Source organism: Diachasmimorpha longicaudata, chromosome 20 (genome assembly GCF_034640455.1).
Source record: "Diachasmimorpha longicaudata isolate KC_UGA_2023 chromosome 20, iyDiaLong2, whole genome shotgun sequence".
Lineage (NCBI taxonomy): Eukaryota > Metazoa > Arthropoda > Insecta > Hymenoptera > Braconidae > Diachasmimorpha > Diachasmimorpha longicaudata.
Window position 1 is genome coordinate 1,323,786 of NC_087244.1, and position 22,404 is coordinate 1,346,189.

General features: G+C 43.2%; 1 protein-coding gene across 1 annotated transcript; it reads right to left on the bottom strand.

Annotated features, from left to right (window-relative positions):
• Positions 1 to 17,473: 17,473 nt before the first annotated feature.
• Positions 17,474 to 21,027, bottom strand: LOC135171437 (uncharacterized). Its single transcript, XM_064137968.1, has 10 exons — positions 21,015 to 21,027; positions 20,922 to 20,970; positions 19,616 to 20,516; positions 19,360 to 19,492; positions 18,412 to 19,070; positions 18,152 to 18,215; positions 17,868 to 17,969; positions 17,653 to 17,663; positions 17,558 to 17,565; positions 17,474 to 17,501 (listed from the first exon to the last, which is right to left on the bottom strand). The coding sequence occupies exons 1-10, from the start codon at positions 21,025 to 21,027 to the stop codon at positions 17,474 to 17,476; spliced, it is 1,968 nt and encodes a 655-aa protein (XP_063994038.1).
• Between the last annotated feature and the right edge of the window lie 1,377 nt (positions 21,028 to 22,404).

A 22,404-nucleotide genomic window follows, 5' to 3' on the forward strand; every position in this document is an offset into this window, starting at 1 on the left:
TTAATTTTGGTGTTGGAAAGATTTTCTTCTCTATGGACACGTTTGCTATTGTGATCAGGGTTTTATTGTAGTCATTTACTTTTACAATCGCGTTTGGAACTAGGAGTGATTATCACTTATCACTTATCAAATTTAGACGGTCCTGTCCGGAGGTGCAATCAGCCTCTCGGCCATTTTACACCCTGCCCTCAGGCAGCCGTCTAGTCGCTGGTATCGAGTATTTGTGCCCTACGAGCTAACTCATAGAGCCCCTTGATCCCGTCCCTGTCGACACGTATATCTATGCAAGTAGACCCGAAGACATTCCATCTGGCTTCATCGAGTCCGCTGCATCTTGTGCATAGGTGAAGAGGATCCTCCTCTGTCAGCCCGCATCTTTTGCATAGGGGGTCAGTCCCCTTGCCTATCCTTGATAAGTACAGAGCCAGGGGCCAGTGTCCAGTGATAAGCCCCACTATAGTACGGAGCTTAACCCTGTTTAGGCCCAGCAGGGTCTCTGCCAACTTCCTTGTGGGTTCTCCTAGGAGGGATTTCGTGTGCTTGGCACCCGTCTCCGAGTCCCATCTCTCCACGATCCTCCTATCCGCACGTTCCTTGACCAGGTCCTTCACAAAATCGGTGTGCACGCCTACGTGCTCCACCTCCCCCTGAAAGCCCCTGCAACTACCGTTCTTTGCTAGCTCATCGGCTTTTTCGTTGCCTTTGATGCCAGCGTGGCCCGGAATCCAGGCCACCTCGAGCCGATTATTTACGGCAATTTCCTCCATCAGCTCGACGCATTCACTCACCAGCTTAGAACAACACTCATACCTGAGTATTGCCCTCAGCGCGCGCTTGCTATCTGAGTAGATGAAGATCTTTTTGCCCTTGTCCCCTCTCTCCAGGATCATCCTGGCGCAGGCTCTTAGGGCAGCTAACTCAGTCTGGAGCACGGTCGCGTGTGAGTCCAGCCCAATGGTCCTCCCTATTGCGGGCCCCTCTGACCAGACCCCCGCACCTGCCCGTCCGCTCACCCGTGATCCGTCCGTATACCAGACTAGTCCACGGGGCGGCACCCAGTCCGCATCCTTTACTGACGGGGTTTCCCCCCATCCAAGATTGACCGAGAACTTTCTGCGAAAGTGCCATCGGGGTCTGCAGGCGTCAGCACCGCGCGACAGTAGCCCTTCCAGCTCTCCGTCCGCGCGGAGGACACTAGCATGCCCATTCCTAGCTCCTTTCCATGTTCCCTGTAGCCGCAATCTTACGGCCGCTCTTGTCGCCTCTTCCCTTATAATTAGGTGTGGAGGTTGCATAAAGAGCAGGGCCTCCAACGCTGAGCTAGGGGTCGTTCTGAGGGCCCCTGTTATGCCCAGCATCGCAAGCCTGCCTATTTTGTCCACCGCTTTCCTGTGGCAGGCCTTGTTCAAGGCTGTCCACCACACTGCGGCTGCGTATGTTAGCTGTGGGGTCATATTGGCCGAGTAGATCCATTTGACCATCCTCGGCCTCAGACCCCATGTGCTTCCAAACATTCGCCTGCATGCCCAGTACGTCGTAGTGACCTTGCTAGTCTGCATGGCGATATGCTTTTTCCAGCTGAGCTTCTTGTCGAGCCAAATACCTAGGTATTTGACCTCACTCGAGAATTCCAGCATTGTGTTATAAATGGAGGGAGCTTTAACAGCACCCCTCCTTCTACATGTGAAGTGCACCATCTCCGTTTTGCCTGGGTTTACCCTTAGGCCCTTCGATGTGCACCACTGCTGAACATAGTCCAGCGCCTTTTGCATTTTGCTGTGTAGCGTGCTCGTGTTCCTGCTAGTTACCAGCAGTGCCACATCATCTGCGTATGCGACTGTCCTTACCCCCAGTTCCTCGAGTCCCGTGAGGAGGCCGTGAACAACGAGGAGCCATAGCAGAGGAGAGATAACCCCCCCCTGCGGGCAGCCCCTCCCTGCCGCAGCCCTTACCTCACTGTCCCCAAGGGTGGAGTGGACAACTCTTGTTCGGAGCATGGCGGCTATGCATTTGATGACCGAATTCTCGATCCCAAACGCTGCCGCAGCATTCTCCATCGTATCAAAGGCGGTATTGTCGAAGGCCCCTTCGATGTCTATAAAGACGCCAAGGGTGTCCTCCCCCCTTTCCTTCGCATTTTCTATTGTGCCTACCAAGTGGTGCAGCGCAGTCTCAGTCGATCTGCCAGCTTGGTAAGCATGTTGTGAGGGGCATATCTGATTAATCCTCAGTGCCCCCTCCTTAATGTGCCTATCGACCAGCCTTTCCAGCGTCTTCAATAAGAAGGAGCTCAGGCTGATCGGTCTGTAGGCTTTCGCGTTGTCGTAGCTGCATTTACCCGGTTTGGGGATAAAGACAACCCTGACTTCCCGCCACCTGCCTGGCACATAGCCCAATGCTAGGCAGGCCCTGAATGCCGGTATCAGTCTGCGCAGGAGCAATGGCCCCCCTCTTCGCAAGAGGGCCGGATGTATCCCATCCGGACCTGGACTCTTGTACATTTCGAAGGAGTCCACCGCCCATTGCAGCCTGTCCAGCGTTACTATCCGTGCGGCTAGCTCCCAGTCGGGATCGCCGCTTCCTGTTCGCTTCCAGTCCACTTCCGGGCACTCTCCTGGAAGCTCTATAATAGAGTCCGGGAAATGCGCGCGAACCAGATGCTCAAGGACCTCTCGCGGTTCTGTGATGGTCTCTCCGCTTGCCAGCGTGATTCCACCCAGCCGTTGTGAAGGGCCCCCCGAGAAGACCCTGCGAAGCCTGGAGATGCCTGAAAGCGCCTCCAGTTCCTCACAGTATGTCCTCCAGGTGAGCTCCTTTGATCGTTTTATGAGCCTCTTGTACTCTCTCTGCACATTTCTGTACAGAGTCCAGTCTTCGGCCCTCTTCGATTTGTGCGCTCGGTTTCCGAGCCTCCTGGACTGGCTTCTCAGCCTGTCCAACTCACGGCTCCACCAAGGCACTTTATTTCCCTTCCTGCATCGTCTAGCCGGGCATGCCGTCTCGAAGGACTCAGTTAGGGCAATGTGGATACTCTCCACCTCGTCCTCTAACCGGTCCTCCCTGCAGGGCCTAACGCGTCCAACCCCGAGCCTTTCCTCCAGGTTCCTCTCGAAGGAGTCCCAGTCGGTGGCCCCTGGGTTTCTGCGCAGGCGGTCCTGCTGCGGTTGGGCACAGCCCTCTATGCTAAATCTGATGCGTCGATGGTCAGAGAGTGTGTCCTCCCGGTCCACCCTCCAGTCCCTGCAACGCCTCGCCAGCCGGCGGGTGCACATGGTTACGTCAATGATACATTGACATCGAGAAGTGACAAACGTGGGCCTCGAGCCCCTGTTTAGGATCTCTAGGTCCACGTCTGCCATAAATTCCAGGAGAGCAGTGCCCCTGTCATTACATCTTTCGCTGCCCCACACCACGTTCTGCGCGTTTGCGTCACAACCTATGATGAGTGGCAGCTTTCTAGCTCTGCAGTGATTCACCAGATCACGCAGCTCTTTGGTAGGTGGTGGTGTCGGCGAGTCATGTGGGAAGTAAGCCGAGCAGAAAACTATATCCTCCGCACCGGCCTCCCCCCGAAGTCTCACGACAACCGCCACCAAGTCTCTGTGGCAGAAGTTGGCCATTCCCCTGGCTCCGCACGCTCTTTTGACAGCAATGCAGGCCCTGGGGCCCAGGTCGCCCCGAGCATAGAATAGCTCCACCTCGCCTCCAGATAGGCCTTTTACCGAGCCACCGTGTTGCCAGGGCTCTTGCATAAGGCATATGTCTGTATGCTCTACTGCTAGGCTGCGACTCAGCAGGGCAGTCGCAGCCTTGCAGTGCTGCAAGTTAATCTGGGAGCAGTGGACTAGCAGAGAGCCTAAGCCGTCTCCCTGCATATTGCCCTCTGCTCCTTCCCCCCTTGTCCCCCTGGCCATTGGTGGGCCGTTAGGCAGGGTCGCCTGGTGGCGCCCTAACCTGCCCTGAGTGGGATGAGCCCGGCAGGGCCCAGTTGAGGGTCCCTTGAGACCCTCTCCCAGTTCCCGCCGCGCCCCCTCTCACCAGAGGCGGCCTTCCTTTTCGGCCCTTGGTGCGTCCGCTCAGCGGAGGCCTTGCAGGGGCAAGGGGGTCCCTCTGTAAGAGAGAGCCTTCCTCGCACTCCTTTCCTCCTCCCTCGCGGGCGCCTTCCCTGGCAGTTACTGGGGCACTCTCCTGTCCACCCGCACCCTTTGGCGCTCCCTCCTGCCCTCTCCCCTCCCCTGCGGTCACTGACCCCCCTTGGTCGGCGATCACTTTCCCTGGGCCTGGCTGCGTCTGGGGCGCCTTTCCCCCCGCCGCTCTCCGCTGGGTCTCGTAGAAACGAGCCCGGCCGAGGCAGTAGAATGGGGCCATCCCCAAACCCTTCAGGGCCTCTAGGGACTTGGGATCTACTCCCAACACCATGTTGAGCCCCTCCTCCCCGCTCCGGCAGTCCCACACCCTCCACTTGCCTGTGGTGAGGGCCCGGTTCTGCATCCTCAGCCTCTCAAGAGCCATAGCCGCTCCCACGGGTTTTCCCGGGAGAAAGGCCGTAACCCTGATCAGCTTCTGGAGCGCTTCCTTATCCACCAGGATAAGGGAGGCCCCTTCCCAAGGTGCCAGGGTGGGCACCACGGTAGTTAACCACTCTCTCGATCGACTGTCCGCGCATGCCACCCACAGCACGCCATCGTCATACCAGTGGCCGTCGAAGCTCGGGAGCTGACCATCTTGGTCAGTCCCGAACAGCGCCGCCACTAGCGCCTCCTGGATTAGGTCGGCCTGTTCCCTTGTCAGGGACAACTCCGGATGGCCAGTTGGCACTACGGCCACCCTGCCTCCACCCTTCGCCGCCTCTCTGAAAGAGGTTGCCCCCAGTCCTTCCATCGCCCGTGCCTTCTTCTTGGGCATGGCCACTTCGGGGGGAGTGGATCCTGAGGACCTGGGCCTCTTGGGCCCTGTCCCCTGTTCCTCCTTTTCCTCCGTCGCGGTCACTTTCTGCGGAGATTGCTGATCCCGCGAGGCCTCGGCTTTCAGCCTAGCCTGGCGGGCCCGGCGCTTCTCCGCACCCGTCCTACCCTTTCTCCTCTTCCCCTGGGTAGGGTCAGCGACAGCGGGCCCACCACTGGTAAACCCCTCTGAGGCTGGCTCCCCCTCCACTTCCATTTATATCTGCGCTTGTTTCCCTTCCGGAGCCCTAGCGCAGATCGTGCTCTCCTCCGACCTGCAAGCCTCTGCCGTTCCCTCAGAGAGGGCACCGTCATCGGCGTTAAAATTTTTATTATTATTTATTGGGTTCATGTTATTCCCACGAGTAACCAGGAAAGAAGGTCCACCCCCGCAGAGCCTGGATGCGGAGGTAAGGCATGCATACAATGGGGTGCTGCCTGCTTCCCCAAGGGTATCGTTTGCGACACTGTTCCCCAGTGTCATTCAGCCCTCGGCACGATAACTTCCACTTTAGCTTGGGGAGTCTGGTCCGCGGCGATGCTTTGGGTCTTCTTGACGGGTTTTTACTTCCGTAGGTCGACGTTATAGTCATCGCAGACCGATATCCGAAGTGTACCCCGGAAATCCAGATTCAGGTGCTCTTTCCAGCCTCCTGTCTCCGGTCCCAAGGTGCCACTCATACTCCGGTCCCCTCCTATCCGCCACCTGGAGACGCGCTCAGTAGGTGACTCAAACCCTCCCCTTCGTCTCGTTTATAGAGAGGTCCGGGGCTGAGAAAATATTTATATATTTTTTAATATAAATGTGTGTTTATATTTTTTAATATGGAATAACAATAGATGCTGTATTTGTGAGATATCTTGATGATGTTCCGTCCAATATTTTTGTAACGTACTTTAGTTATCATCGACCAATCGTCACAGTAATACCGGCAGAGGAAACATCAAATATAACTATGACTGAAATCACGAATGAAAATATTTAAATTGTGGCTACTTGATATTAATATCGAACTTTTATATCACATGTAAATAAATGTTTATTAAATAAAGTTACCATTTTCTGTAAGAAATTCGTAATACTTCATTTTTCCATTAGGCTATATTTAATTCCTGTAATAATATCATCTTATATGCATATTACTTGTATACACATGATGTTTCACATCTGCCAGGCGTCCCATGACGGCTTATTCAGTTTTTCGCGTTTTTATATTCAATAAAGTCATTAGGCTCCTCAGTATAAATCCATTTCTTAAATGCTGCGCTACGGAGACGTTTCGCTTTGTCACATTCAGAGTCCCACCAGTAGACTGGGTTGCGATGAATGCTCGAGGGGACAGTTTTTCTTTGCGGCGTGAATTGAGATATTTTGTTTTGTAGGTTGTGTTTAAAGAAATTGTATTTATCAACAGTATTCAAGGTTTCGTAGGAAGGTTCTAAAAATTGGGAGTAGGAGTCATTAAGTGATTCGTACAGTTTGTCCCAATCTGTTTTTACCGATGTAAGTTTAAATGACTGTTTTATATAAATATGTCTTTCTAGAGCCTTTTAAATATGCATAGGATAGTGATCAGAGCCGTATGGCTGGTCGTGTACTCGATATGTAACCCTGTCCGCAAGCAGTGGGCTTGAGATGATAAGATCAATGTTTGATACACTACTTGTGCCAAAATGAGTGATGGTGTCCGTATTGTGGATCATGGAGTTGTTATTAATAATTGAGTTCAGTAAGCGCTCACCTTGTGTGTGGCTGACTTGACAATTCCAGACTGTGTGATGGGCGTTCATGTCACCAACCAGCAATGAGTATTGAGCTTCATTTGAATAGGAAATCAGTTTATCCCACATATCGTTCGAGAGGTTTGACCTGGGAGGTTTGTAAATACCAAAAAGGTTGAACTTAGGAGTAGTATTGGTAACAGAAAAGCCCATCACCTCAGCCATTTCTTCTGGAAAATGAGAGGTATCAATGCGGTTATAGGCAATATTTTTCCTAAAGGCAAAATAAATACCGCCCCCACCGGCATAGGATCGGTCCTGTCTAATACCGTTGAATCCTGATAATCTATAATCTCTAGTATCTATAGCACTTAGTTGAGTCTCTACACAAATGATGATGTCCACTTCCTTTGGCAGTATTTGTAGATCCAAGAATCATTGACGAAGACTGCGGCAGTTCCAATAGAGTATACTCAATCGCTTAAGGGGTTACATGGGTTTCAAGGTTTCAAAAATTCGATTTTTTTTTGTCTTATTAAATTCTATAACATCTCTAGAATATTGTCCTAAATTTTCAAGTTGATCCGAGTAATAGTTTCGGAGATACAGCCCTGAAAAGACGGACGCTCGAGGTCAGGTAATTCAAAGTGTCTAGAGCCGTTTAAAGTGTCTAGAGCCCAGATAAGCCAGGGTTCGTCATCGACAGGAGCAAAAGGATGCCCTGGACATTGCAGCTGCAGCAGGTTCTCTACTTTATGGCCCAGGAATCGACGATTCAATGTAAGTTGAAAAAAAGATTTTTTTTCCCACTTTTATTATCTCCAAAACTTTAAACGCGTTTTTCTCAAAACTATATTTTCAAAGTCGGTTGTCAAGATTTCTCGCGAACTACTCGTCCGATCTCAATGAAATTTTACACAAGTCTTCGAGATATCATTTACAAGATCTTGAACGAAGGATTTTTTTTTTTAATTACAACTATTTAAAAATAAAAAAATTTCGAGAAATTTTCATCAAAATTTGCATTTTTTTATGAAAATGTCTGCCAAAAATCGAATTTTCATTTTTTTTTCCTTCGTCCAATACCTAGTTTGTTGTCTTTACTAAAACACGAATTTTTTCCTTTCATTTCAGATAAACCTGAAAGAAGTTCTGCTGACAACGCGGAGGCACCTTTTTTCCGAGGGACTGCCGGAAATGGCGTCGTAATGGCCGCCATCTTGATATTTTTTTTTGAAAATTTCACAAAATGTTTATTAAATATGTATCTTTTAAACAATAAAAAGTTTCATCTAAATATTTCATTTTTTATATGCAAAAAAAATTATTGAAAAAAGGCCGTTTTTTGCACGAGGAAACCCATGTAACCCCTTAATTGTATGTGATTGATGGTTGTCCATGAATGATGATTTTTTAGGTGGATTACGAGCTGAGAGTGCCATCTGGAGATACAATTACATTTTCAATAGTCATCTCGTCATCGGAGGAAACATCGATAGGTGTGTCACTCTGTAGTTTTTTGATTATCTTCCTGACTCTTCTTTTCAGACACCGGTCGTCAAAGTGTTTACAGATGCTCGATAACATGGTAGCAAGAGCCGGCATATCCTGCGTGAAGCTGAGGGCAACCGACCTTGGGTTAGGTGTTCAGTGCGCACGGAATAGAAATATTTTCAATTGTTCCATTGAAATTGGGTAGGTATCCAAGGATACTTGAGCTTGTGTCTCAACTAATGCAACTTGTTGATCAATATTCGTTAATATTTCATTGTGAGGCAGCGAGGATTCCATGTCATTACCTGACTTATTCGTTTCGTGGGCTACTGGTTGTAATGAGTTGTTGTGAGGATTAGTGTCTGAGGACATAGCTATTGATTTGCTGTTGTTGACGAAATTACTATCTCTGTTCCTCTTCTTGCTCGGGGAGGGGGAAGAAGAGTTGGTTGAGAGACTGGTGACAGAACGATTACGTTTTCCCCCCACGGGGGGTCTTTTGAGAAGTCAATGGGATGTTGTGATGTTATACTGTTTATCAACTCGGGGTTCTCATCTCCATGTTATTCGGTGTGTTCAGCATTATTTGGGCAATCCCTGGCAATGTGGCCCGTGTTTTTACAAACGAAACAGGACATGGAATCAGTTGACAACCACATCCAATAGTCAACAGAATCGTGATGAATTTGTATTTTATCTGGGATGCGAGATAAGTCAGACGATGGAATCTCAACTTGACGTCGGGTGCATAGTAGATGCGTGAATCCTGCCTCGTTGAGACCAGCTCTGAGCGGAGTGATTGGTGAGGCGAGGGTGATACCAAGTTCTGTGAGCCTTTGTTCAATGACTGAGTTAGGGACCCAAGGGAATACGTTGGAAATGACCACTCTTTTAGATTTGGGAATATATGATCGGATTGGGATATGCGTTTCGTTTATTTGAACTTTGATCTCTTCTTCAATCAATTTGTCGACTAAGTTTGTGGAGTTGAGAACAAAAAGCATCCTTTTACTAGAGATCTTGGCAACTGATAACATGTCAGGAGGTTGAACAATTTTGGCCAAGGCATATACGTATTCCTTGGCAGTAACACCATCGATGGCTTCTAAGACTATGGCTTGGTCGTTTTTCGGTAAGCTAGCTTGTTGAATAGCCTGAGAGTATGATACAGTGGGGGGTGTAGCGTGTGGTTGAGTAGACATGATGTTCGTTTGTTGTGGAGTTTCTCCTTTGGGCAGAAGAAATTCCGGGTTCTCCTCTTTTTGCAAAAGGAGATGCCCACAATTACGCCTGCTTTGTAAAAAGCAAGTGTGTGGTGTACACAGCGAAACTGTTTCACTACACGTAAACCAGGCATACTGTTAAATTCGGTCTCACTAAACACGGAGCACAATAATAAACACGTCCGTCTCCGTCAAGAGTTCGACGTCGAATCCCGCTCATTATTTAATTTATTAATTGCTGACTTTATCAATACTGGTAAATTGTAATCGTGAATAAATAAGTGACGTGCCGTGTAACTTTATCTAATATTTTTTTTTTGGACCGCTCAAATCCACTCACACCGATCTCCTCCGATCCAGAACTTTCTCACAACACTTGTAGATTATGACATGAATGATGGTTGAGTCGTTATAATATCGGTTGACTCTATAACCGCTTGGACAGGTGCGAGAAAATGAACAATTTCTAATATTTTCAAGGTGTCAATGATGTAACAGGAGGTATTATTTTCCCTTCGTGTCGGAACGATTTCCCTACCCTCGGAAAGCTTACCAGACCGCCGTTAGTTCAGTCCCGGGAACATGTATATATTATCCGTCTTTACGACGACCACTAGGGACCCTAGCCATTCCCGAAGGGCGCATGCGTTAGACTATCGACCGAATTGCTTCGCAACAGGTCGTTCGATCGGAAAAACGATCAATCTTGCCCCGGTGGTACGCATGTGCATACTCGACCCGGTAGTGTACACGTGCATCGCTATAATTTATTTGTGATTTTGTAATTGTTAATTCTGATACATTGTAAAACTAGTTATAATACCGTATTAAAAAAGTCGATTTCCGAGGTGTAACAAGTGATAAATATAAATTGAAAGTGATAAATATAAATATAACTGCCGACAATAAAGTAAGTCTCTGATTATTATAATATGTCTGCCTGATTTCTCCTTTCTCTCTCAGTCTCTCTAATTTCTTACTGGGTCTTACAACTTCCACACCCCGAGATTGCCGGGAACCGTTGTTGATTCGGGTGAAATCAACTGACGCCCAATTTATTATTGTTGAGTAAATTATTTAATATGCCTTAAAGGAAATATCTGGAGCTCTGACAGCCCTTGACCCAGGCCGCGTCAGGTGAGGGCCTTGGAAAGTTTATTCAAACTTACAGACAAACTAGAAATTATTACAAATGTGGTGACTATGTCGCCACTACACCCTGGCATTCCCCAATCCTGTCTAGACTTCCTAGACAAAATTCCAAAAAAAAACACTTATCCTAATTGCCTACCCGACCGACGCCATCCTTACCATATAAATCCGGGGAACACCCCAGAACTGTCCCAGAAAAAACCCAACCTTCCTGTGCACTTAGCCGGCATCACGACGTCACGTGTCGAGAATACGATGCCGAGCCAATCACAGTCGAGATCCCTAGCATTCCCTCTCCTGTTTCCCAAACATTCGCACGCCCACACTTTCCGCACACTTTTCCACACTCAACAGTCGTTCCTCTACCTACCTCGGACACACTTGCTCTCCGATCTACCTGAGACGCACACCGCACAAGAAAGGACCATTCACTCACCAGCTAGCACTTGGACACATCATACATCGCATCATACGGAGACCATCGAGAGGACAAGCCACGCTTAAGGCCAACTCTCACCCTTGTACAATAGTGTTTTTTAAAAAATAAACGTTAGTTCACATACCGACCTGGCGTTATCCTTCACCTGCTCACCCCCACACAAATAAAAAAAAGCCTTTGTCTCAATTATATTCGTGATGAATTCTAGCATTTTCAAATCGATAAATCAATTCTTTTCATATTTGTGATGAGTGTAGACTGCGGAATATGTTCTATTATGCCATAATATAATAAATTCGATTTTTGTAATAATTTACAAAACATTATGTCGTAGTAGGGGTTTCAAAGACAGGATTACGAGTATTATTTAGTCCGTTTTTATGAAGATGGAATTGAGGGAATTTTTGACGTAGCGCTTCAGAAATGGATTACCTGGAATGATGAAGGCAACATATTCTACTGTAAATTTCACGCAGGAAACAGTGAGAATGAAAAACAACTGACCACTTCCTTATGGAAAAACGCTCACTTACCTCCCAAACATTAGAAAAAATATCCAGTCAAAATCAGAGGAGTAAGTGAGAAAAATATTTAGGTCGCTATTTCTTTTCAACAAGTCATCAAAATATTTATATTGCTATTTTATTGACTGTACGGGGTAACTGACGCGATAGTCGATTTGGTTTTTTTAATGTCGACCCTTCCTTGGGTTGTAAGGTCCAAGTATGCAGTTTCTGCACGTCAGGTTTGTCTCCGTACTGCTGCCAACGACGAGTGACCCGAAAGCCGAAGGATAGGTGGGTTTTAATAAACGGGATTTTAATAATTAGCCACGATTTATTAAAAGCTTAGGTTGTATTTTTAGAAATGGTTATTTAAAAACTTATTAGAATAGTCAATTACAAAATTAATGAATTAGTTTTCACGCAACACACAATATTCAAAACTTATTTCGATAACTCTCACACGATAGATGTTTTTCCCGATTTTCGGATTACAACAGAGGGTTGTATCACGAGGTTGTCTCTTCGAAATCCTTTGGTGTACTGACGGCTACAAATTCTTCAATTACAAAACTGGAAAAGTGGGTGTGAGTAATTGTTCCTTGGTAGGAAGAGAGGGGGAAAGGAAAAATTTCTTGGTTGAAGGGAAAAAACTATTGCAGGGAGTAAATCTGCCGCGTTGCAGATGGCTCGGTTGGGTCCATCGCTGTGACGCGGAGAGCAAAAAAAAACGGGGTCCTCATAAACTCTCGGGAAGAGGACATTCGTGAAAATTTTATAGCTCTTAGGAATTTGGGAAAATATTAAGGACAATAGACAAAACTCGTGGGAAAGTGTAGTCACGGTTTTCTTTAGAAGCAGAATTTTATGGTTTGACGACTTGTACGTGCTTTGAGTCGACTGGCAAGGGATTAAAATTAGTTAATTATTTGATAACATAAGAGAAAAAATGGGGAAAAGAAGTTTTCCCCAGCTGTCGAAAAAATAACTATTTATGACTATATATGCGACCGAACATTGACCATTCGGGAACAGCCACATATGAAGCAGCACTAGAACGATTGATTCATTAGAAGGATGTTCCTTACGGTTTCAGTACGTCAAACGAATCATATGGACAAACACAGACTGATGATCTGCGAAAAAGACTCCAGAGAAGAAGAGTAATCTCGAACGATGACGAAATTGAAGAACTTTTTTTTGCCGTTAGAGACGCTGACGAATCTTTTACTGACTTATCGTCAGGGGTTCATTCTGATAGTTATGGTGAGAATAATAATTATGTCATTTATGGAAAAGTTAGGATTATTACTTCATAAGTCCTCTGTTGTTTCACCTCCCAGTTTCCCTTGGCTCTCGTTCGAGGCGAAAGCTTGAGTCCCGCTCACGGTTAAATAACAGAACAGCGACGATCTAGATCTGCTTCTCCTCTCCGCAATTTCAACTCTAACACTAGAACGACCGACGATTGACGTATTTTTCGATCGATTTTTTTTTCAATTCGATGGTCACTATCAGTAATTTCAAATCACTGGACTTCTTCAGTATGGCAAAAATTACACTAATATTAAAACGATAGAATCATTACCCTCGTCCCGACAAATTTAGCATTTTTTAAATTTCTAGGTCCTGTTCGGGCACAAACAAATTGAAAGAGTCTTCCACTTCTGAGACTTGTCCAAGAAGCTCGTTTTCTATGTCCCATTTTCCAAAACGAAACTTGAAGTGTCTAAAGACTACATTCCAAACTCCTAAGAACAATTCCAGCTGTTCGATGACGATCATGGAGGCAAAGCATTCGTGATTTCTCACATGCATCTCATTTCATGAGTAGTGAAATCACGCTGGTTCGCGATCGGTGTTCTGTCGGAGAAAAAATTTCTTCATTGTACATTTTCATTCCCCGGAAACTAGAGATTATAAATCATAAAAGCCCCGGCTTAATAATTTTAAAATGCTAAATCCATCGAGTAAATAATTTATTACGCCAACTGAGTAAAACACTTAGTTTCGTTACTGACTTTTGTCCCAACGATTTCGAAATTTCCGACATTTAGTTTTATGTGGGGGTTTCGGGAATATGACGAGAATCCCTCGTCCCTCCTCAACGACGACCGAAACTTTCCCGGACATTTCTCATCGTCTTAAGGGGTTATTCTCATGTGAACGCCTATATTTTACCACTTTTTCGGAATTTTTTTTTTATGCGACAACAAACTTCAATCATGTTGATTTTTCAATATATTTTTATTTGTATTTTGAAATATACGAAAAAAATTTTTTTTTTCGTTTTTTACATTTTTAACATATATTTTTTTTAAGTCAAAGTAGCCCCCAACAAAAAAAGGTAGTTCACTGGTCAAGGTGATAGCGGCTGTTCATGTTGTCTGACATAAAAAAATCGAATGGATTATTATTCAGTAGATCTGTGGCTATCGTCCCTACCAAATATAATCAATTTCATTAAAAACAAAAAAAAATATCGAACTTCAAAAAAAAAATCTTGAAAATTTCGTTCTTTTTCGTTACATATCGTTTAAAAAAAATATGAAGATATTGTCGAAAATAAACAATTGTGGTAGGGACGATAACTATAAATGAGTAGAAGAACATATGTAAATTTTAAAGCAATCGGTTGAATACTTTTTCTTGTAGGACCTTGACCGTTTCAGAAAATGATGATTCGAGAAAAACGTGTTTAAAGTTGAAACCCTGGCAGACAATCGCTTACGACACGTCGGCGACTATGAGCTGTAACTTATCAAATACTATGAATTTCGGCCTGAATTTTTCACAACATGTTTTCAACAGGTTTTACTGTCAAAATATATAAAAAAAAAATCGATTTTTTGAAGTGCTCACATGAGAATAACCCCTTAAAGGCATTTTGTTACAGTCAATATACCCCCACGCGCCTCTCCTCTAGGTCCGTGCTTTTAGACAACATCCCAACATTTTGTTACAAACGTTAGTACTTTTTTGAAGTTATTAACTACACCGTATCGGTTACGTTCAATAGTCAAAATATCAGACAGACTCTCTCGGTATTTTACGTAAACTTCATTTGATATCCATTTTTAAACTACTGTATATTAAACATGATTAATAAATAAAGAATTGAAATGATTATAAATAAATGAACACCATCACAAACACCGCTTCATTATTAGTCCAGTGAACGAGTGTACAATCAGGACGTCAAGAAGATGGGGGATATTCGTCTACAATGTATCGACAAACATGTGCTATCTTTGACAGCAGCGGTTGGTCAGATTCAATCACAGCTAGTCCGAGTTCTTGCAGGAATTCATGAAATAAAACAACAGAATGCTGAGGCCGTTTCTATGCCTGCGAATCGAGGTCCAGTCGTAGATCTTCATTATTACTTCTGTGAGACTCTAGAAGAATTGGCTACCTTCAATCATATTGTCTCGTCTATTCTTCAATGGTTGAGACTTCTCGAGCTAGTATTTAAATTCACTCGAGATATTTAACGACATTGCTTTGATTGTTAATTTTGATATATTTATTTTAAACGAATATTTAGTTTGATACAGCGTTTCTTTTGTATTTTATTGATTTCTCACTAAAAACATAATATTGGAGTTTCACTATGAGATTATTAAAATCACGGTTGAATGCCTCTTTCTATGTGAAGAGTAAGGGAGGTTATGACTTGTTCAAGGATTGAACGAGAACTGAACCTCGCCAGTTCTCTTTCTTTGGAAAAGGCTGATGGATTTGTATTTTTGCAGTGGGGATACAATTTGTTGGGTTCAAAACAACCGAAGAGTAATATTCTCATTGGTTGATTTTGAACTTCTCATTGCCCCCAAGAGTGGGAGGTATTATAGGTATATTGGAAAAACTTTAGGTGACGTCGCGCTCAGGTAACAAACCTCAGATGGAGTGGATACGCGTGGACGTTGCAAAAATCATAAACCGGGGTTCGACAAGAAGAGATTTAATTTATGAGGAGCCCTTATCCGGATTATTTGCGTGATGGTCGAAAAGTTTTAAGGAGTGGCACGTTTTTCCGTTTCACAATGAAGTTTATTGAGGTTAGAGGAAAGTCTTTGAAAGTTTATTTAAGGAAGAATGTGGCAAGGATGAAAAAACCGAGGTTTAGGAGTCTTGAAAATTGGGGATTGTCCCATGGGTTACAACCAAAATGTAGTTTAAAGAATATTATTGTTTAACGGGGAATAACTCAGATTAATATTTAACACGCGAGACATTCAACAGCATTCAAAACATTTTGTAATATTTTCGGTACGAAACACATATGCTTCGACCTGATCCAGAATATCGCAATTTGGTGGTAAGTATTCGCGTGAATATAATATTCGCTATGCCCAAATTATTGATAATTTAAATATATTCCCATATTACGTACATTATTGTTCATTGCTGCTGCAGTCCTATGGCTTAAAAGCCCAAATCAACCTCAATGATAATCTGCAATACAGCATTGGAAAGATACTGATGCATAAAAATATTCTCGAACATTACACTGCCCAGAAAAAAACGGAACGGAAAAGACTGATAACTGATTTACAATTGTGGGAGTGTATAAAAGGTACTTTGTTGTAATGATAATGTAATATTTTTTTAATGAATGATATTGTAATGATTTTTGTAATAATTTTCAGCTCAATTAGCAGTGTTCGTACAAGTTTCCTCCGCGATCGGTTCGACGACTCGATTTTTTTCGGGGTGGTAAGTCCCGAATTATTCCTCCTTGTTGGAACGGCGGCTAATCGGATGACTGTGATGAGACGTGAACCATCACAGTTTTGAGCGGGATAAATTAACTGGAGTTGTTCGCACTTTTTCACTATATTTATTTAATTCGGTAGGATATTCAGTAGTAATACCCCAAGACCTTCAAGATATCCGATTAATTTTGAAGGTCGAGGGGTATTTGGCTGGATTATTTTTTTCATTCCAATTGCAAACAATTAAATGTGTGGCATTTCACGTCATATAGTATGGTTTTTCATTCGTAGTTGTGGCTTCTCCAGCGTATTTTTTCTGTGTGCACAAAATGCAGAGAATTGTTTCCAAATTGTGGCTTTTGTCTTCACTGTATAATTAGGAACATTATTTTCAATTTTTCGATCAATAATCCCCAAGGATTCTCCTCCAAATCTGCTCATGTCGAGGTAAAGTCTTTGAACTTGATTTTTTGTAATGACAGTTTTGGGGTTTGAAACGCGTACAAATTGTTTATCGGATATTTTCATTGCTTAGCAACAAACAGGGAAATATCCGAAAAATATCCGAAGTAAAACTCTCTTACTTGTACCACGTGACGGGAAATGCCACCATTTGATTGGTTGAAATGGGGATGAAAAAAATAATCAATAATATACACTTGTCACGGACCAATTAACTTATTAAACATTTCAGTATTAATATTAAAATGGCGATGAAAGAGATCGTACACACTAGCAGAGCGACTGGTCTTGTTAGTCGCAGAAAAATTGACGACAGAGCTAGGTCTTATCCTTTTGAATGTTGGGTTTCTACTGATGCGTACCAACATATGTACCAATAGTACAGAAAAATTTAGAATTTAAACATTTATCATTTTTAAGAAAAAAAAGACTGGCTAGGCGTAAAACCCCCCATAAATTATTTTAATCGCTCTGGGAAACTACTCGAAATCTCCGAAAGGCACGTACGGAGAAATTCTCTACAATAGTTTTTTTTTGGTCAACTCAAATTCGTCCGGGTGGTCAGCCCATGGGTGACACTCGTTGCGTTGCGAAACCGCATCGGGCATAAGCGCATTTTCTCCTTTTTTTTATATATGTCTTCCCTATCCCTCTGGTTGACCAATTCCAGCTCAGGAAATACTCTTTCGACCAACCAATTTTAGGAAAATCCCTTCCCACTCTTCGTGGTCAGGGCCACGAACTTCCGTGTGAAACCCTTTCAAACCAGTCTACATCGAAACTTTCATACAATCACTTCGCGCCTTAAATATCACCCTTAAATCGACCTAGCCAAGTCTTTAACTCTATTGAATTCAACTCATGTTAGTCTTAGAATTCGAAAATTAAGAGAATATAATACTTATAAGACTGGTGTAATTTAAAATGTATAAAGGAATTTAGTGACATTAAATAGTGATCCTTCGAGTGACTCAGAACATTTTATTAATTACTAACCATTAAACTACCTAAACCCGTTTAAAACCAAACGTAAAGCACCAAGTGAAAATATCGTAGCTTGGTTGTCTCAGTCTTTATCAATTTTAATAAAAATTACAGCTAAGGCGAGACATCTACTGTCCTAGTCCTTTTTTCGTATCTAAGATTTGCATCAAAATTTAGCTCAAGGAAGGAAGGGCAATTCCACAACTATTGGTCTAAAAGGTCGACACCTCTCTTGTCATTAGTCAAAAGATTGTCCGGGGGAGTTAGCCCATTTGCCACCTCTTCTATAAGGTTCCAATTTCCTGGGTCATCCGCGCAAACCGTTGAGCCTAATTGTGGAAAAATTCCTCAATTACTTAATGACACGGACGGTCGACAGTTTATAGTCGGGATCCGGAAAAGTGCTATAAATAGCAAAAACTAGAAAACGTGTTTCCTAGAGTCCCTTGAGGATTAAAATAATAAAAGTGGCCGTGAACCCTAAGAATTAAACTTGTAAAGTTTTACTGACAAAATCTCTTTTCCTTATTTCTAAATTGAGGCCCGAACATCCTGCCCCCGTTGAGAGTTGATAACTTTCAACAAATTTCACAACAAAGATGATTGTTCAGTCTACTCTACGCAATGGACTTAACAGGACTATGAATGTTCACAATTTAATTTTATAGTAATTACTCTCTAGAGTTCTTTTAAATTGTCTGTTTCTTTTTCACTTGAATTCACTTAATTTGAGTTTTCATCTTCGGTGAGGAGCGCAGTAAGTTTACGTACGTTACGATCGAATTCACCTGTGGTGGTTTTTACTCTCACAGTTCGTGTTACACCATCACTTCCTGGAAAAACCTTGATGACTCGCCCTAAGATCCATTGCTTAGGGGGTACATTGTCCTCTCCTAGGATCACCAATGTTCCCTCTCGAATGTTGTGATGCCCGTGGGTCCACTTGTTCTTACGGTTCTGCTCATTAAGGTATTCCTTATACCAACGTTTCCAAAACTCCTGTTTCTTCCTTTGGATGACCTCCCATGAGGACAAACGGTTGCTTGAAATTTCAGTGAAATCGGTTTCGGGTATGCTAGTCAATGAATCGCCTATCGAGAAATGAGCAGGGGATAATGCAGTTGGATCATGAGCATCAGAGGACATGGGGGTTAGTGGACGAGAGTTCAGGATTGATTCTATTTCGATTACTAAGGTGTTGAATTCTTCAAATGTTACAAGACAATCTGTGATCCGATATAGATGATGCTTGAACGATTTGACACAGGCTTCCCATAGACCACCCACGTGTGGCGCTCTGGGTGGGATAAAATGCCACTCAATGCCGTCATTTGCTAAACGTCTGTGCATGATTTCATTGTGGGTTTCCGATTGCAGGAATGAATATAGCTCCTTGATTTCTGTATCAATCCAGGGTTGATACACTCGAGCTACCAAATTAATATCACTCGAGATATTAAGTTTATTTTAAATCTCTCCAGGTATTAGAATTGGGAAGACGAAATTTAATTGTTAAAGGAGATTAATAATTATTACACGCGGACACTAGGTGTATGAAACACTATTTGCTGTTTTTTATATATTTAATTTTGTGTACAATGTTAATAACGAGAGTTATCATTTCATACCGCTTTAAGTCTTAAAAACGAACTGAGCTCCTCCGTTTTTCCTCGTGCATGAGATTTTGCCAGCGTAGGGCAAAAGGCCTACCACTATTACTTTTGGTTGGCTCTAATTGGTGGAATCCATTGATGGTGGGAGTGGAGAGGGTGTCAGGTAAAGAACGGCAGAAATATGCCATTTTATGAATCTCTGGCCAAACTCTTCTTGAAGGGTGTCCAGCATCTGGATGCTATTAAAATTGGGGAGTTCCCCACCATAACACAGAGTTCGGAGTTTCTGGGTCTTCGCGCGATTTTATAGTTCTGAGACAAAAACGATGAGCAATTGATGGAGACGAAACAATTTCATTTGCCGCACCCACGAAGTTTTTTCCATTATCGGAGTACACATTCATTGGTTTTCCTCGCCTTGATGTGAAACGTTTAAATGCTGCGATAAATCCTTCCTTTGTCAAATCGCTTACTACCTCCAGATGTACTGCTTTGACCACGAAACATACAAAGACAGAGATCCAGACCTTTATTTTATTACGGTTGCGGTGTTTTTTCTCCTTTAAGTAGAAGGGTCCACAATAATCCACACCAACATTCAAAAATGGTCGAGTCTCTGTTACTCGGGCTGCAGGTAGATTACCCATAACGTAGTCAGTAGGGGGTGGTTTAGCTCTGATGCATTGCCTGCAATTACGAATGAGGTATCTAACACGTTGACGAGCATCAAGAATCCAATAGTTTCTCCATAATGAATATGAAGTGGTTTGAGCACCAGCATGATATGTCCTTAGGTGTTCGCGACGTATCAATAAATCTACGACATGATGGTTTTTGGGCAAAATCAAAGGATGTTTCTCCGAGTATTTGATATTGGCGTTTCTCAGTCTGCCTCCTACTCTTATCAAACTTTTCGCATCTAGGTATGGACTCATTGCTAGCCATCTATGCTTGGGTGGGAGTTCATTTCCTTGCTTCAATATTCTCAATTCGTCGTTGAAACATTCCGCTTGTACCAATCTGATGATGTGATCATTTGCGTCTTCAATTTCATCTACGGTTATTGGACCTTTCTTCTTGGTTGCTAAGCGTAGGAAGAGAGCCATAACTCTCCTCAGTTTTCCGATACATGAAAATTTACTCAGGAGCCTATTGTGGGTTGTACTCAAGAGGCAATAAACCTTCCGCATCTCGGGTACTTCTGGAGGGATAGTGAGTTTTGATTCCGACCATTTATCTTCTGTTGAATTGAGTCTGTTTGTTCTTTAACGGAAGAACCAAACGGTTGGATGATAATATTTAAAAAAAAGGACACAACACACTTTGATAAAAAATACTATCATATATTTTGAAAAGAAGAAAACAAGGGATAAAATACACTTATAATCCAACTATTTGGATCGATTGAATCGCGAAAGATGAATTAATTCTATTTTGATACCGGTTGCAATTTCCGCGTAGTTTTACATTTGGAGAATTGGAAACCGAACAGCAACGTTATACGGATAGATGCCAATGTATGAAAAAGAAGTAATGGTAGTCTATTGTAAAAAATCGGGGGTCTTATGGACTTGCACGGACCATGACGAGACCTGAGAGGTTAGACCCTTTTGGGGAAATTTGGAGAGATTTGGGGAGAACGGTTCTGCCTAGGTAAATATTCTGTACCGTAATAAAATACATTTCTCGGACCTTTCACCGTAGACAGACTTTATGACTAAAATTTTAGTGAAATGTCTAGACTTGGGGAATTACACTAACCGTAATAAAACATCTATTTGACTGGAATATTCTAACAATCGACGAAAAAAAAATTCCACGACGGAACAGAGCCACTTAGGTCCTGTCTTTCAGTTGATGTCTTTGGTGAAATCTTCTGGCAGACATCCTCTGGAAATATGGTCGGCTGGATTGTCATTGGTCCTCACGTGTCTCCATTCGGCAGTGGAGCATTTCTTCAAGATTCCCGACATTCTGTTTGCCACGAAGACAGTGAGTTTGTACGGAGGAGTATTTATCCAATGCAGGGCAATCATCGAATCGGACCAAAGCACTCGGCGCGGTATTTTTTGTTTGATTGTATTTTCAACTGTAGGATCAAAGGTTAGAGTATTTTACGAATTATAAATAACAATTATCTTTATTAAAAAAAACTTATACAGAAGAATGTAAAAGAAACGTAAAAATGAGTTTGTGATGTGCTCGGTGTCACTCCTTCGAAATCTCGCGACAAACTGACTCTCCATCGATCTCTCTTCCAAAAATCCAGTTGTTTCTGTCCTTTATGTCCCTCTCGCAAAACTAATTGCCCAAAGGTCGCACTTATAAAACTAAGGCAATCTTTGTCCTAAACAATGAGTGCATTCACACTCAGGATCACACTCCTGCACTCCTGACCCTGTTCACGGTTTAATGCGTTCCACATTGGGTGACCCGAACATTCGTCGATATCCGACATTTAAAATTTCTAAATAGACATTCTTACAAAAAAAAAAATGGTGTGTCATGAAGACACGCGATAGAAGTGAAACTGAATGATTGGATCGGCTAGGATTATTTAATTTTCTATGTTTAGAGGGAGAGGAAGCTCATTATTACTTCTGAATTCTGGAAATTTTTGTTGAATACGAATTTCATTTTCAACGGAGAGAGTCTTCAAGTCATTTTTAAACCATAATCTATCACATACACAACACGTAAAACCGAATGGATTATTTATAAAATCAAGGTGAAAGTTCTTATATGCCGTTTTAAACTTATTAAAGTCTGAATATTGTAATCGATCACCACTATATACATCACAATCAGGAGGAGGATGAGTCGAAGTCGTTGCTAATAGTTCATTCTCTGGATTATTTACACTATCGTCCACACTGTCACGTAAGAGGTTAGCACGTGTTTGCCTCCGTTCCCTGCTATCTCGTTCAATTTCAGTTCTACTTTTTTTCCGTTTTCTATTCTGATCAATTCCTTCACTCGCCCGTTTTTTCTTCCGCCACGTTTTTGTCCTTTCTGCACCCGACTTCGGCATATTTGCACAAAACTCTCGATTTAAGTAATGAAGACACGCACAAAAACAAAATACGTTGCTTATGATCACTGTGTTAGAAACCAACAGCTGTTTTCCGCGATCGCGACGCCGCCTGAACGC